Source organism: Monodon monoceros, unplaced genomic scaffold, assembly GCF_005190385.1.
Source record: "Monodon monoceros isolate NGI ecotype Baffin Bay Population unplaced genomic scaffold, NGI_Narwhal_1 Contig2873_ctg1, whole genome shotgun sequence".
NCBI lineage: Eukaryota > Metazoa > Chordata > Mammalia > Artiodactyla > Monodontidae > Monodon > Monodon monoceros.
In genome coordinates this window covers 13,860-30,583 of record NW_021698791.1, presented here as the reverse complement: position 1 = coordinate 30,583, position 16,724 = coordinate 13,860, and the positions used below count along the sequence as shown (strand labels likewise).

Below are 16,724 nucleotides of genomic sequence, written 5' to 3'. Positions count from 1 at the left end.
AGCACCCAGGCCTGCTTCTCAGGGGATAAACCAACCCGCACCCCCCCCGTGTTCCTAATCTAGAAAGCGGCAGCTCGGAACGTCGGACACGATCACACAGAGATAGCCAGCGCTCTCGTTGATAATACTGTTTATTGTCCACGGACCAAGCGGTCACTCGAGAATGACACAAGGCATCGGAGACATGCGCTGTCTGCTTGTCGACTTTCAACAACTCTCACGTGTTCCCAGCACAGGAAGGTCTCAGACTTCATATTCCAGCAAAATCACATTGCCCCAAAAGTTAAAAAAAAAAAAACCGAACAAAAAAATCCAAACAAAAACGAACAAGATCAACAAAGCTTTAAATTACGGCGGCAAGTCCGATATTTCTTAATACTTATCAAGCCAAGATTTGGAAATAACTACAATGTAAACTTTATTTTAAATATTTTGAGTTGCTTGCAGAAGACAAGTATAGAGGGAGGAAAGAGCAGTGCTTAGAACATAACATATAAATTAAACAATGCTGAATGGAGCCTTCTTAAACTATATATATAGGGCAATTATTTACCCTTGAGGGTATCTGAGTGGCTTCTCTCGGCCACCACCAGGTACTTCATCTTGACTTTTTTTTTTCTGCTCAGCATGGCTACAAGACGGATGTGCGTAGACTGAATATAAAGGTCATCTTTTAGAACCAACCTACTCAAAGATTCTTTGCTTCGTAATAATTGGAACTGGAGAACAAAAGATGGGAGACGGAAAATCAACGATACTCAAGGAACTGAAGAAAAGGTCTGAAGGAATCACCATCATAGGCTAGCTACCGCGCCATTTCCACTCTGGGTCCACTGCTCCCACGATGCAGAAACCTTTGAAAAAAAAAGGTGCGAGTCTAACCCCTACCAAGGGTAATAAAAAATACAGCACAGGAATGATTACAACTGATGTCAGAAACAAACCAACACATTTAAAAAAATCAGCAGAAACAGGAGTAAATGTTACATATGATAACACCGTACAGGAAGCAGACGGGGGTGGGGTGTTATACTGATTGGAGGGTCTGGTGTTCTCGTATATACTGAAATCACAAGGACTGGTCCATTATGACATCTTACAAACTTTCTATCACTGTACAGCATGAAGACGCCCTTGGAGCGGGCCAGATTCCTGGAGAGTCCCCTAGTCTGCCCTAGAAAGGGAGTCATCAAAATCTGTGCTGACCAGGTCCCGGGTAGGCATGGGGGCTGCATGCCACTGGTGGGGGAGGTCAGGAGTCTTACAGGTGCTTTGGGGTCACCGCAGAATAGAGCAGGCTTAGAAGATGACTTTGGAAGAATTCTGCAGAAGGACCACTCCCAGGCTGACAGACTTCAGTTTCACTGTGTGTGTTTGCATATAGCGTGCATGATAAACTCAGAACAGTTTATCTTTAGAACACAAGTGGGAAGAAAAAGGAGATTATCTTTACTGTTGCTGAGAAATTTCTGCCTCTGCTAACTCCCAGTTTACTGGCATCGGGAAACCACCTTTAGGGAACAGATAGGTTCCCTAGGTCCCTATGAACTTTCTTAACCGAGAGATCTTCGTAATACAAGAAATATAAGCAGAGGTGGGTACACCTGTAATTTGGGTTCACATATTCTCTAAAAATTCATCTTTAGAAGAATGTCTCTTAAAGCTGGCCACAGAGTCCTGGAGGCCCAGAAAGCAATGAGAATTTTACTGACGCCACCTCCCTCCAAAATCCATCCTTCCCTGGGGAGGACTTCATTCTACGCTTCGTTAACTTCACTCTCGGGAACCCCCGCGTGGCACAGTGACAGTCAGTCTTTGAGGGAGGTCATACTCTAAACCTCTGGCACCTGCTTGGGGGCCTCTGAGGCGTGTTGGGGGACAGAGCGGGACCCAGCTTTTGATGTCCCCAGGATGTGCAGACGGCACAGCCAGCTCATGCCACCAGCCACACACAACCCCTCGCCAAGCAAATTCGTGCCCCTCCACCTAGATGCTGGAGGCCAGAAAGAGAAGCAGGGAGCGAGGGGCCTCAGCAGCTCAGTAAGGAACTACAAGGGCAGCCAAGCCCCGCCCCAGCAAATGTCTGCCCCAGGGCAGAACGTGGCAGGTTCCGCCAAGGGCTGGGGTGTGTGTTGGGGGCCAGGGATGGGAATCAAAGGACTTGGCTGGAGCTGAAGCTCCTCGTCCCTGCATCGCTACGAGGTCTGGGAGGGAGGCTCCCGATGGAACTCTGCAGATTAACACGATTAACTGGGGCTCCATCAAGAGCAAGCCACCGGTCCAGGGCTGCTCCCAGACACACAGAAGTCACAGGTACTGGGAGTCCGTGGTGGGCATGGGGGAGTCTGCGGGGGTACAGGGCACTTACAAGGGGCAGGGGCTGCCACCCTAGGGCCAGAGGTGGAAGCTGCAGCAACTGAGGGACATGCCCCTCTCAAGAGGAAAGGGACCTGGTAGGCCTGCTACACAGTCTGGCAACGACCCTCAAAAGGTTCTGCAAAATGCACACTTCCAGGCTCTGCCCTGACCAGGCTAGGGGACCCTTAAGTGCTGCCTGCTCAGCGTTTGTGACAGTGCCAAGGCTGGGCCTGGGAGGGAAGCCCAAGCGTCCTGCCCCTGCCCGCGCTCAAGGATGGGAGACCGAGTTGCGCAGTGTCCAGGCTGGCGGGTGGGGTATGGGACCCACCTCTGCCTCCAGACCCACAACGATGTTGAAAAGGAAAATGGGGGTGGGGAGGAGAATCACACTAATTTAGACCCACTTGGATGACTGTTTTATTCATGCTGTTTCCAGGAAGGGATGTCGGAGCTGGACCAGTCTGAACTCTTGGAGGCTTTCAATTGGCCACAGGGGTGCTGGTGGCCTGCTTACGGGTCCTCGATGTCCAGAAACTCCTGCTTGGGGGGTGCCGCTCCACGGTACCACGCACAGGAGCCGTCGCTTCTCTTGATGCAGGCGAAGAACTTGGCCTGGTGCCCGTTGATGCTCTTCTCCGTGACCCAGTCCATCCAGAGGCACTCGTCCGGAGAGGAGATGTAGCACGGGATCATGGGGCAGCGTGTGATCTAAGAAGGGGGACGCAGAGGTGGATTCAGTCAGGGACCAAGGCCACTCACGGGGGCATCTCCAGAACCTGGCAATGCACCTGGCGAAGGTGCTAAAGGGCAGTTTGCAGAATGAATGACCAAGTGAGTGCACCAGGAAGGGAGGGAGCTGGGACTGGAGTCCAACCTGCTCCATCAGTAGCCTTTCCTGAGCCCCATACTCTCCGAATGGTAGTAGGCAGCCTGTCCAAGGCAGGACAGCACACCGTCTCTGCACCCCCAGCTACCGTGAACGCTCCTCCACTTTGGGCCATCTGGTCTACCTTCTCTGAGCATGACAAACTAGCTTCATCTCAGCCCTGCCCTCCTGGGAGTATAACAATAATAACAATAAAGGGTCTTGAATCTACTGGACAGGTTCAAATCAAATTAAAAGGACGCTGTCTTGCTCCCAAGCACGCACGGGTTTAGAGGGGATCGGCAAGTAGCATTTTGGCAAAAGAACCTGAGTTCACAGGAAGGTGAACACCTCCAGGACAAGCAAAGAAAAAGGAGGAACTTGCTTCTTAACTTCATGTTAGGCACAGAGGAGTTCGCTGGACCTACGTGTAGCTGTAGGTCGGAATTCACGTTCTGAACGAGCTAAGGACAGGAGGGCCCATCTACCAGGATGGGCAGGAGGGCGGCACAAGCAGCGCCAACCAGCAGAGGCCAATCCCTGCAGCCTCGCACAGGGCTGCGCTGGGCCAGCATCTTCTGGACCCAGACTCGCATCCTGTGCTGGGGCTGGGGGAGGGGCAGTGCTGATGTGTTAGGAGACAGCAGGATGGGAGCCTGCGGGCCGTGGAGGAGATCTCACCTTCTATGGCTGCTTCTAAGCATTAGCGCCGCTGTAACTGTGTTTGGCGCAACCTGTGGGCCGCTTTTAAGAAGAGGGGCTGGGGCTTCAGCACACAGACCCCACATTTACACGGACCCATGCGTGGAAATGGCTGGTATGTTGGCAAAAGCGTAGCACCTGGGACACTCTTTCACAAGGCACACAATTCTCTGCCCTTGTACACTTGTAGAAAGATACTCCTAGGACCACGTTCTCCCCACGAAACTCCTCCTCCTAGAAGGCTTCCTTCCTAGAAGCTACAGGCCACATGGTCAGATTCCCCTCACCTCCCAAATGTGCCTGGCCGGACATCCTCGCTTGTGGGTAGGCCACACCTCCCCAGAGCCCCGGCCTAAGTTGGGACCCCGAGGACTGAGAGGCCCAGGAAAGCCAGGGATCAAATCCCAGCAGTCCACCCACCTGGAGGAGGCAGTGGCGGCTTACCTTGCACTCACAGCCCATCTGGTACCTGTGGTTCAGGCTCTTCTTCTGGGTGGTGCTCAGGGTGTCCCAGGGCACGATGAAGTCGCAGAGGGTGACGTGCATCTTGCCATTCCCCTCGGCCTTTCCTGAGTAGACAGGGGTCACCAAGCTCAGGACAAGTTCTGGGTTCTCATCCTTCTCCTGCATTTGGATGCGGCTTGGGCACAGGGAGGGTCAGTTCTGACAGTACCGTGTGCTGTGGGCTCAGCTGTGTCCCCTCCAAAATTCAGATGTTGAAGCCCTTACCCCTAGCACGTCAGGATGTGACTGAATTAGGAAAGAAGGCCTTTCAAGAATTGATGAAAATGAGGTCATTAGGGTGAATCCTAATGCAATAGGACTGGTGCCCTTATAAGAGGAAGAGATTAGACGCAGACAGACAAAGAGGGACGACCATGTGGGGACACAGGGAGAAAGTGGCCATCCACAAGCCACAGAGAGAGGCCTCAGAAGCAGCCAGCCCTGCCAACACCTTGATCTTGGACTTCCAGACTCCAGAATTGTGAGAAAATAAATTTCTGTTGTTTAACCAGTCTGTGGTTTTTGTTATAGCAACCCGAGCACACTCATACACCGTGGAATATTTATTCTGAGTATAAAGGGAATGCAAGCTCACTGTAGAAAACTTAGAAAAGGTAGGAAATAATTTTTTTTAATTAATTAATTTATTTATGGCTGTGTTGGGTCTTCGTTGCTGTGCACGGGCTTCCTTCATTGTGGTGCGCAGGCTCCTCATTGTGGTGGCTTCTCTTGTTGCAGAGCACAGGCTCTAGGCACACGGGCTTCAGTAGTTGCAGCACGCAGCCTCAGTAGTTGTGTCTCACGGGCTCGAGAGCGCAGGCTCCATAGTTGTGGCATGTGGGCTTAGTTGCTCCACGGCATGTGGGATCTTCCCAGACCAGGGCTCGAACCCGTGTCCCCTGCACTGGCAGGTGGATTCTTAACCACCGACTGTGCCACCAGGGACGTCCGGTAGGAAATAATTTTTAAAAACTTCTCTCTTTTCATTACCTAGAGCTAAATTTCGATGCATTTCCTTCCAATATTCTTTTATGCACACGTATTCACACACAAAAAATCATGTTGTACGTAGATTGTATTGTTTCCTGTTTTTTTCCCACCAAATATTTATTCCTAAGCATTTCCTCCATTTGATGTTGAACTTGTAATTCTGGGTTGTTCCGTTATGAACAGTAAAGACAGAATTTTATAAAGTCAGAAATCTGCCCTGAATTCCTTTTATTGGGGATGATGAGACGCTGTTGGTACCTTAGGCTCCTGACTCAGCCCCCTTCCTCCTTTTGTGAAGAGTTTTCATTGGTGACAGCCCGGGCATTAGCTGAGCAGGAGAAAAAGACAAGCCAGTGCATTCTGGTGACTGACAAGAACCTAACGACGGCCAGGGAGGTCGTCTAAAATCTTGTCCCTCCTGCTACAATGGCACCTTGTCAAGAGGCACAGATGTCCAGTGATGACACCAGAACCTGGCAGAGAGCGACACGCGATTCCCTCAGAGGCAGACAGAAGCCCCGGGCTGCACCCTGAGCACCTCGGCTTGACAAAGCTGCAGTGCATCCGACTTAATGATCTCAGGCGTAGCCCTGGCCACAGACAATCTGCTAATAGAAACATAGCTCAGCGAAGCACTGATGCAGCTTGTCGTCAACCGTGCCCTGGCGGGAGGAAGTAAAACAGAAATCTATTGCCAGGGGAAAGATGAGATGGGCTGCCTGAGGCTGCGAGCCGCACCAGTGACATCCTTTGCCACCTGCCCATCCTTTGCTGGGCAGGTGGCAGGAAGCAGTCCCCAGGTATGAATTTTCATGCTCTTACTTCTTCTTTAAACACGCCTCTTACCTTCAGGAACTCTGTTTTTCTTTGTATCTGTTTAGAGTTGTATGACATTCCAGGTAAAGAAAGGGATCAAGGAGCAGAATGACTACTGCAGCATTCATTCTGATCCTAATAACTAAAAAAATATACGTCTGGGTGGCCTTAAACTTCAAAAATAGCTATTTTTTTTCTCGGTCTGTAGCTATTTTCTATGAGTTCAGAATAGATGAGGAGCAAAATGGACAGAAGGCAAGTAACTCCTTCCCACAGCCTGGTTTCTTCTGGCATTTACTGCCTTGCCTAGCCTGGTCATTCATCAGAGGCAGGCTGAGTACTCAGTCTGGTCTCTCCCTCCAGACTTCCGGAGCAACTTCCACTGTGTCTGGTGACGGGCACCAATATCCCACTTCACATTGTTCTTTGCCTTTCTTACGTATCTTGTTCCTTAACCAGCTCATAAACATGAAGGGTAAGGGTTGTGTCTTAATCCTTTTTTATCCATAGTTCCCTGCACATAGTAATGGCTCAATAAAAGTCTGCTGACGATGGCGTGGGTATCTGTTCTAACAATGTGCTTCATTATCTTTTTCTTGCCGTCTTCCTCTTTAATCTTTTCACCACCAATTCAAACTTCCACAGAGAGCAGACAAAGGCAGGGCACAGAGATGAAATGGAAATTGTACAGTTTCAGTGGTCCCAGTTACTGGGCTCACATGAGCTTTAACTGTCACGTGTAAATGGTGTAGCATCTCAGAATGTTAAAAGGCGACCCCTTTCAGTAGAGGTAATTAAGACTTGGTTGGGCACGTGAGCATCTGTCTGCCTTGGAAAAAAAGCAAAGTCTTTCTTGGCTACAGAAAAACAGGAATTAATTAAAATTTGTAACTGAGGGTTGTATGTTTATTTTTCCTTCCGGAGGAGAGGACTGTAGAAGAAAATTACAGGGCCGATTCCATAACAGTTCCTGAACACAAGCGTCTCACGGAGCCAACTCAACATGTGAAGTTGAGTCATCAACCCAGGAGGAGGTGGGCTGCCCCAGGCTATGTGGTCACTCGTGGGGCTGCAGCCAGCGCTGGCTGAGTGGTTTGCTGTGCCCCGTGATTCTCGGTTAGCCCGTTCCAACTCCAGGAAAACAAGATCTAGAGTCTGTTCTTTAGAAATTAAACAGATTTGTTCCAGAGCTGTCTCGCTGAGCCAGGGAAGGAAGTCAGATTAGAGAGGTCCCTCTGTAATGGGGTGAGTCAGCCGCCAGTGGAAGTGCCTTTTATTAATCTTATGTTCCACGGCCAGTTAGGGAACTAAAATGTGTCCCATGTCACTTGCTTGCTTCCAATACTAAATGTGAGGTAGTCAAGATGATAGGCACACAGTCACCACATGAATTCCTCTTCAAGTGTTTTTAATTTCTATTTTAAGTGGAGCTACAATTTGGATGGTTTCACGTGTAGCAAGCTTCTGAAATGTGTGTGGCAATTACTTGTGTAACTGTCTTCTCATTCAGCCTGGGGACAATTGAAGGGGCCTGTGGTAGGAGCAGCACAGGTCACATACATGTTACATGTTACACAGCACATATGAACGGCTGAGCTTCCATGTGGGAAAAATATCAATGTTATCACGAGTGACTTGAAATTATGAGGCTTTCTGCATTTGACTCACAATGCTCCCTTTGGACATGAAGTCTTTCCCTTTCGGAAAAGGGTCTGAGCACAACTGATTTTCCCTCCACGTCCCCCAAAAGAAATAAAAGCAACCACCAGCAAAACAATCACCACGCGGCCACCACGTGGACCTCCACTCTTGTCCTGGACCCACCTGCTAAGCAGCCCTGCGGTTTCCTTGCACTCTCGGGGTAAGCGGAACGGGGCAGGACCCAAGCCCCACGCTCCACGGAGACACTGCTGGGGCTCCTGACTGCTGGACATAAGCCATCTCCCCAGCCTGCCCCAGGATCCGGCCAAAGGGCCCCATGGTCTGGACCACCCATCTCGTGGAATAAAGGGCAAGAGGCAGGTCTGATTGACTGAGAAGGGCCCCAGGATATGAAATAATGTCCAGAGGCTACTGACCTCGAGGGAGGTGACCAACCATGGCTGCTGGGGCTCAGCTCTCCTGAGTGTGTGCAGACTGGCTATTTGGCACCTCTGGAACAAAAGGTCTGCCTTGACCCAGAGGAGGGCAGGTTCTCAGTCCTGGCTGCACACTGGACTCTCCTAGGGAGCTTTACAAATGCTGATGCCAGGGCCCCACCCCTGGAGATTCTGCTTGAATTGGTCTGGGGTGCCGCCTGGGCATCAGGATTTTTGCAAACTCCCTGTGGAATTCCAACGAGCAGTGCATGTGAAGGACTGCTGGGTTAGGCGCTGGGGCAGTGAGACTTCTAAACCTGGACCAATGATGGAAGAAGCAGAGTGTAACAGACCCAGGGGTCAGGCGGACCAGGGTCTAAATTCTGGCTGCACCGTTGCACCACTCCCCGGCAGTGTGACGCTGTCAGGGGTGTGCTGAGAAACGCCTGACCAGCAGCTCTCCTGGGAGGAAAGGCTCTGGTGTGTAGCGTTTGCCCTAATTCTGTGGTGTAAATACTCCCCCTCTGGCCAATTTCAAGCTACCACCATGACATCAACCGAAGTTTAACAATCGGCTTGAAAGTGAAAGTGGGTTCAGGCAGACACCACGGGACCTGGGAACACGGCTCCAGCCTCTACTCCTCAGTTTTCCTCATCTGTAAAATGGGGATAATAGGGGGTAGTGAGGATTAAATGGAACCCACATGGAAAGCATTTGCAGAACGTCAGTGCCAGGAAAAGGGCACTCCTATTTCTATTAACAGGGAGCTGGTGAAGCCTGATGTAGAGGCCTTTAAGACAGAGCCTCAGCGTGGGTAAGGATTCAGCTGGGCATGTCTGGAAGCAGGTCCTAGCCCACACTGAGGTCGCTTTTCCACCAGGAGCCGCCCACGACAGGATGCAGGCTCTCCCTCCTTGAATAAGGGCTTCGGCAGCTCTGCAGTTTGGCCAGACAGCCCTTAGAGGGCAGTGTGGAGACTCAGCAGGACGGCTGAGGCTCTCATTTTAAAGGGTGTTAGAGACAAGGACAAAAAAAGGACACAGAAAATTAGAAGCCTTTGATTTGCTTGGGCAATAAGGTCGCTGAACCAGGTGTGTCTCCGCCAGTGCCATTTCCTGTGCTACTGTGATGTCACAGTCAGGTTGTCAGCTCTCTGCACTGTGATTTTGTCCTCCTCCGCTTCTCTCCGTTTGATATTATCTTTCCTACTGTAAAAACAGTAGATACTGCAAATGTGAAATGGTGCAGCTGTTCTGTAAAACAGTCTGTCAGTTCCTCAAATGGTGAAACACAGAGTCACCGTAGGTCCTGCAGTTCCACTCCTAAGTATCTACCCAAGAGAAATGAAAACACACGTCCAGGCAAAAACTTGCACACACATGTTCAGAGCAGCATTGCTCATAATAGACAAAAGGCAGAAACAACCCCAGTGAAATGCTGAATGGATAGGAGAAATGCTGAATTGGATAGGCAAAATGTAGTACATCCATCCAGTGGAATATTATTCGGCCATAAAAAGGAGTGAAGTTCTGATACATGTTACAACATGAACAAAACATTAAAAACATCAAAAACTTTAAAAAACATTATGCTGAAAGAAGCCAGACACAAAGGACCATATGTTACATGATTCCATTCATAAGAAAGTCCAGAGTAAAGAAATCTACAAAGAAAGGTTAGTGGTTGCTGCGAGCTGGGGTCAGGGGAGACTGGGGGTTAGGAAGGTAATAGCTAGAAGGTATAGGGTTTCTTTTTGACTGTGCTGATGGCTGCACACCTCTGCAAGTACACCCAGACCCTTGAATTATACACTTTAAATGGGTGAATTGTATGCTGTGTGAATTATATCTCAATAAAGATGTTAAAAAATAATAGGTGCTCAAAATAAAACATTTAGGAAGTTCAGAAGGGCCTATAAAGGAAGGAAAAAAATCTCCCATTATCCCCAAGGAGAGGGACAAACGTCTTGAGGTACTGACAAAGAGACTCACGGAAGCAGGTGCTGGATGTGAGCATTTTGTGGAAGGGAGGGAGGTACTTGTCCAAGGAGAGATTCCAGAAGCCTCCTTGGCCCCGCTGCACCTCCCTCCCTGCAGCGCCACCCTTGCACGGCCAAGGTCAGTACCTTCTCCCGACACTACATCTTCTGGGTCCTGGCACCTGCTAGGGTCTCTGCCTCTTTATACCTTTTAAGCATTCACTCACTCTTCACATTTCCCCACGTGTGAAACTTATCTTACTTTCTTTAACTTCTTCTCCTGTCCCCCCCGGGTGGGAACATGGGCTTCCTGACAGCAGGGCCCCAGGATCTCTCTTCCTGAACCTCCTGCCATGCCGAGCACAGAGCTAGGTACCTAGTGGGCACCCTAGGTGCTAAACATGTATTGAAACACCCTAGGTGCTAAACATGTATTGAAATGTGTGAATAACCGGGACGGAAGAAAATCCCCCAAATCATGGAGATTTGGATTTGGAATTAATTTTATGATTAAATTGGGATTTGGGGAACAAAATAAGATGTCGGTCTAGGGGAGGTGTCCTGTCTCTTCTTTTTTCTTAAGTTTGTGATCTGACTCCTACTTTCCCTAGAAGAGGGCAGTGAGGTTCCTTGGCTGACCCAGACAGCCCCGGCCAGTATAGGGGCCACCAGCTGCAGACGGCTGTTCACATTTACATTTAAATCAACTGCAATGAAGTAAAATGAAAGCCCCAGCCCCTCAGTTGCACCAGCCCCAGCTCAAGCGCTCAGCAGCCACGTGTGGTTCATGGCGGCCATACCAGACAGCACGGGCATACAGCATTTACGGCATCACTGGAGGTTCTGTTAGACCAGGGGGGTCTCAACTCGGGGTGATTCTGCCCCCGCCCCAGGAACATCTGGTGATGTCGGAGACCCCACGACTGGGGGGGAGGATGTTACAGCAATCAGTGGGTAGAAGCCAGGGATGTAGCTAAATGTCCTACATGCATAGGAAAAGCCCCCCAACAAAGAATGATCTGGTCTCAAATGTCAATAGCGCTGATTATAAGGACACCTGCTCTGGACTCTGGGGGGAAGCCTAGGTGGGTGGGCAGAGGAGGCAGTAGAAACAAGTAAAGGGAAATCATTTTATGTAAGAATAAAAGAGTATAATTTTTAAAAGGGATGCAACGATAAACAAAATGTGGTCTATCCATACAACAGAGTATTATTCAGCTTTAAAAAAGGAGGCAATTCTGACATTTGCTGCAACATGGCTGACCCCTGAGAACATTATGCTCAGTGAAATCAGCCCATCACAAAAGGGCAAACGCTGTAGGATTCCACTTTTATGAGGTCCCTAGAGGAGTCAGATTCACCGAGACAGAAAGCAGAATGGAGACTGCCAGGGCTGGGGCGAGGGGGGAGTTTAACAGGCATGGAGTCTCAGTTTGGGAAGATGAAAGTTCTGGAGACGGATGGTGGTGATGGTTGTACAACAACGTGAATGTGCTTCATGCCACTGAACTGTACACCTAAGAATGGCTAAAATGGTAAATTTTATGTTATACATATTTTATCACAGTAAAAAAAGAGGGATACGATGAACAAAGCAGCAGGTGAGTAGAGAGCGTAATAATATCAAGAGATTTAAAATGAGGTTTCAACTCTCCTTCCCCGCGTCCTGTCCAGGCTTGAGCACTTCCAGCATCTCACCTCTTTGCGTGCACCTGACCTCAAATTTCCTATGAATACCGGTTTACTTTGTTCCTTCCCCTCAAGTCACATTGGTTCCACCATTCTAACAAGGGGAATGTCTAGGACAGAAGAAAATTCACTAATTCTCTGACGGGAATTAGGCAGGGAATCCCCGAGGCTTCCGAATAGCACTGTGTGTATCGTCAGGGCTCTGTTCCACTTTAAGCCGCCCTGCCTCCCCACCCCTGGACGGTCCCTAGGAACGTTCCATGCCCATATCCACATACACACCTGCAATGAGATACTCCTTCTTTCCTCCAATGTCCAGCGAGACCCCGCACACTGCGGAGGAGGGGGCCGTGTAGATAAACTCTATGTCCTTGTCAGGTCCCTTGAACATCTGCAAAGAGGAGGATGGGAAATGTAAACGAATTGGGCGGCACAGCCACGTTCCCATCCCGAACACGGCGGGGCGCCCCAACCTGCACCCGTGGTACTGCCAACATGGAAAAGGGGATGGAGATGTACCAGTGAGACAGATCAGAAGACGACCATTCCTAACACACAGGATTCCCTGGAGTCACTGATTTACTTCTTAGTGTGGCAGTTGTCACCAGGCTGGGCGTGAGACTGTCATCCAGAAGGACCTGCCTCAGATAACACACCTGCTCTCCCTACCACCTGTGAGGTCATCTCAGAATCCCTGGGAAGGGGCTTATGTATCTCCAGGTGATTCTGACCCATCATGGAGTATCACCACTTTGTGTATTTCCAGGAATTTTACGCACTGGCTACTTGACGGGGACCAGAGCGGAGAGGCGGCTCTCAGTTAGGATGTAACTCCTTGGGCAAGTGGAGTTTGACTTTTCAACTTGTGATTTTCTTACAGCCTCTTGGGAACAGACCTGCTGCCCAGGTGAAGGGGTGCATTGTTCCAGTGCCTGGGCAGGAATTGAGAAAGCCACAGCCAGGGAGCTCCTGCGGCCCCATCGGGGACAGTGACAGGCGGTGGCCTGAGTGTGGCCTGAGAACTGCCCTCCACGCCAGTTTTGGGGGTGCAGGCTGCTGGAAGCCGGGTGAGCGGGGGTGGGGGTAATGGAAAGGGGAGCGCATGCATGCACCAGGACCACACAACAGAGGAGCCTAAACACGGCTGTAGATCACAGACACGCGGGCTCCACGATTCCACACGAACTGCATCAGGACTCTCGCTGTGGCTAAAACGAGATTAATAGCGTTGTTTGGTTTTGCGGGGAAGAGTTTCAACAAGCAAACTCAAATGGAACAGGGTCATCCCAATGTCACGACAAACCCGCTTTGCAAGAGCTACACCCCAACTCATGCCAAGAAAGGTTATCAATGACGTCTGTCACCAAAGGGCTGAAAGTGCTTCCTTGCTGTCAACACCTGCCTTTTCACGACCCCTCAATGAGGCGTGAGAGCAGAGATAACTGTCCTTCCCGCTTCATAAATAGAGATGTAGGCACTGGGTCACCTCTTTAAATGACATAGGCACAATGATTAAGCATTTCTTTGACCTTCTGGTAACATTTATGTTCTATTTTTAATTTTTGTAACAAAATTAAATATGGATGGCCACAACTACTAACCAGGTTGAAAAGCTGTTCCTCCAGCTGGAGTCTAGAATCTTCTTCCCTCTTGTAGACCAAGTTAGTTATTGTCAACAACAATAACCTTCCATCAGCACTGGTCCTGTCTTCCCAACCTCCCGCCCACGTCCTCCCCTCTCTCCCTCCCTCCCAAATATGGGCTCCTTGCCTTATGACCTCGAACACAACCACCATTCTGAAAACCTAACAAATGCCACCACCCCCTCAGTCTGCAGCCCCCAATGCCTCCCATCCCTCCCCTCCCCCGGCGAAGCATCTTCTCCTTTACCGGCCAGGCTGCCATGTCCATTTCTTCCTCAACTCCCCTCTCTCAGGAAGTTGTCCCAGCACACCTGTCCACAGGAGTCCTCCTCTGTCCAAATCCCCCCTCCTCTTAGAATGTAAAGCTAACCACACAAGACTAGAGTCCACCCGCAGTTTGGGGGAATTAGGTCACCTGCTCTCACATTGGTTGTGGGCTCCCAGAGGCGACAGCCAAGTTCCCACTGCCTCTGAACCTGCCATGGAGAGGTGAAGAGGCACTCACAGAACGCTCCACAGATGCTGTGAACTTGGTAACTTAAGGCCGAGGCTCATGAAGATGACGCATTTCTGAAATAACCTAGCTGGTGGGAACAGACCACGCCCACACCACTTCTCAGCATTTACGGATTAAGGAAAATCAGATCCACTTGTGGCTTGACGCCCTTGTTCCTAGCCGTCTGCCTCAGAGGTGGCTGGACCGAGTCCTAGGGACCCAGTGGTGCAGTGAGATGGTGGGCCAGCCCCGCCCGGTCCCCGGCCCTGCTCCCAAAGCTCCCACAGCTCTGCCCAATGGAGCAATGCAGGGACAGTGGCCATTACCTTTATTTGCTTGATCTCATACTGAATCCGTTTGATGGGGTTGCCGTAGATGTCATTCCCGGAGTCCACCTCCTTCTCGCTGACGGCTTTGGCCCTGATCACTGCAAAACAAAGACAGGGAGGTGAGCAGAGTCCCCGAAAGACTGCCCTGGCTCTAAGGAGGGGGCAAGGGGCAGCAGGGAGGTGGGAGGTGAGGGGCAAGATGACCCCAGCCCTGGGTACAGCATCGGACTCCATCCTGAGGGGGAGACCAGGAGTGAAGCTAGGGCCCTCTGTCGACAGGGCGCCAGAGCAGAAGCTCTCGTCCCTCACGACAGGGGGCTGCTGGGGCCGTCACTGATTTGAACAACAGCTCGCTGTTGATGTCACGCCTGAGTGCTCTGGGGCTTTTCTTCCTTCTCCCCAGTGTGCATGTATGTGCGGCAGGGGAAGCAGATAAGCACACTGACTGGTCTGCAGTCCTGATCACGCAGTTAAGGATGGTGAGAGTCCCCACCCCCCATAGCCAACTGGCAATCAGGCTCTCTTGGGCTGAAGGCTGAGGGGGAGTTACCTACCTACGGGGGGCCCCATCACATTTAGGCTGGGGGTCTTCCATCTAAAAGGTCTATCTTGTCAGCCTCCTAACCTGTCCTCAACGTGTCCCTGAGACGCCGCAGGGGTGATTCTCTGTAATAACACACATTCCATCAGAGGCACGGCAGAGGGGGTTGAACATTTTAACTGTTGAATGGGGGCAGGAGACATTCAAGAGCAACTCTAGCAGACATAAGGGACAGATGCCGAGGAAAAAAGGCCAAACAGAAAGAAGGATGATCCTGGAACGTGACGCGAGATGAAGAAGAGGGGAAGAGGTCAGGCTTGGAAGGTTCCGGAATGTTCCCTGGGGCCTAAGGCTGCTCGAGAGCCATGCACCCCAGGGCTTCCTAGTAGCAATTAAGCCAAGACTCTGCTCCAACCCATAACCTGACGGGGCGCGGATCAGCAGTTCACCCTGTCACTTGGGCAGAGCCCTCCCTTTTTTCATTTCGAGGCGCATCAACTGGTGGCACGGCCTGTTATAATGGCTTTAAAAGCTTTGTCCTGGGCTTCCCTGGCGCAGCGGTTGAGAGTCCGCCTGCCGATGCAGGGGACATGGGTTCGTGCCCCGGTCCGGGAGGATCCCACATGCTGCGGAGCGGCTGGGCCCGTGAGCCATGGCCGCTGAGCCTGCGCGTCCGGAGCCTGTGCTCCGCAACGGGAGAGGCCACAACAGTGAGAGGCCCGTGTACCGCAAAAAAAAACAAAAAACAAAACAGCTTTGTCCTCCAAGATTCGGCTGTTCAGGGTCATGCTGGATGAGGGTCACGTGAGTGTGGGTGTGAGCAAAATAAAGAAACAAGGAGCAGACAGGCTCAGAGGCACCTCCCACCTCCACTCCCCAATGGGCAGCTGGAATCTCAGAGCCCCCAGGCAGGGCTGTCTTTTCCCGTAGAGCAGGGAGGCCCAGGCACGCGTATCCCCATCTGTGCCCATCCCCCTGGACCCCTGAAATGCGCTCTGGATCCCAGCCTGGCACCAGAGCCCCACGCCACAGCCCCAGCGCCCCACCCAGGCCCAAACCCATCCTTATTTTTCCTTCTGTCGGCGCTGCGTCATGCCTGGCCAAGGCCACAGGTTCCTGTTTCCCAGGCTGAGCCTGGTCCCAACCTACAAAGCCACATCTAGGAAATGCCACCCTAGAACAGAGGGCCTTGCCCTTGGTAGCTGGTCAACCTGATCCCAGCGTCTCCTCCCACCCCCCACCCATCCTCCCTCCCCAGCACATGTTATCTTTTCTCAGTCACGTCCCGTGCAGTTCAAATATCTTTTTCGGCCGCACACTGCCCTCGTCTAAAACAGAAGACCCTGTGCAACCTGGTGCCAGCCAGTGACTATTTCGGCTGCCGTGGTGGTCCCCCACTCTTGCTGTTCCACCAGTCCATAATACTGCCTGAATCTGAACCTGCTCAGGGGTGTCCATACCTCTAGACAGGCAAGTTTCTTCTGCCTTGAATGCCATCTCCCTCTCTCTGCCTGGAGAACGTCCATTCATCCTTCAAGACCCAGCTGAAATAGCCCTTCCCCATCTTCCCTCAGGGAAATCCTGTCCTCCCATAGCACTTGGTATATTCCGCAACTCTCATCCACTCTGCTGTAAACATGTGTACCATCTGCTCAGGGCCCTGGGAGCTTCTAACAGACAGAAGCTGTGCTCTAACCACAGAACGGTCAGGGCTCACTATTTGCTGAGCTGACC

General features: G+C 51.0%; 1 protein-coding gene across 1 annotated transcript; it reads right to left on the bottom strand.

Moving 5' to 3' along the window:
- Positions 1 to 113: 113 nt before the first annotated feature.
- LOC114898846 (metalloproteinase inhibitor 2) lies at positions 114 to 14,840 on the bottom strand. Its single transcript, XM_029229003.1, has 4 exons — positions 14,447 to 14,840; positions 12,264 to 12,372; positions 4,370 to 4,494; positions 114 to 3,066 (listed from the first exon to the last, which is right to left on the bottom strand). The coding sequence occupies exons 1-4, from the start codon at positions 14,681 to 14,683 to the stop codon at positions 2,869 to 2,871; spliced, it is 669 nt and encodes a 222-aa protein (XP_029084836.1). The 5' UTR covers positions 14,684 to 14,840; the 3' UTR covers positions 114 to 2,868.
- Positions 14,841 to 16,724: the final 1,884 nt, after the last annotated feature.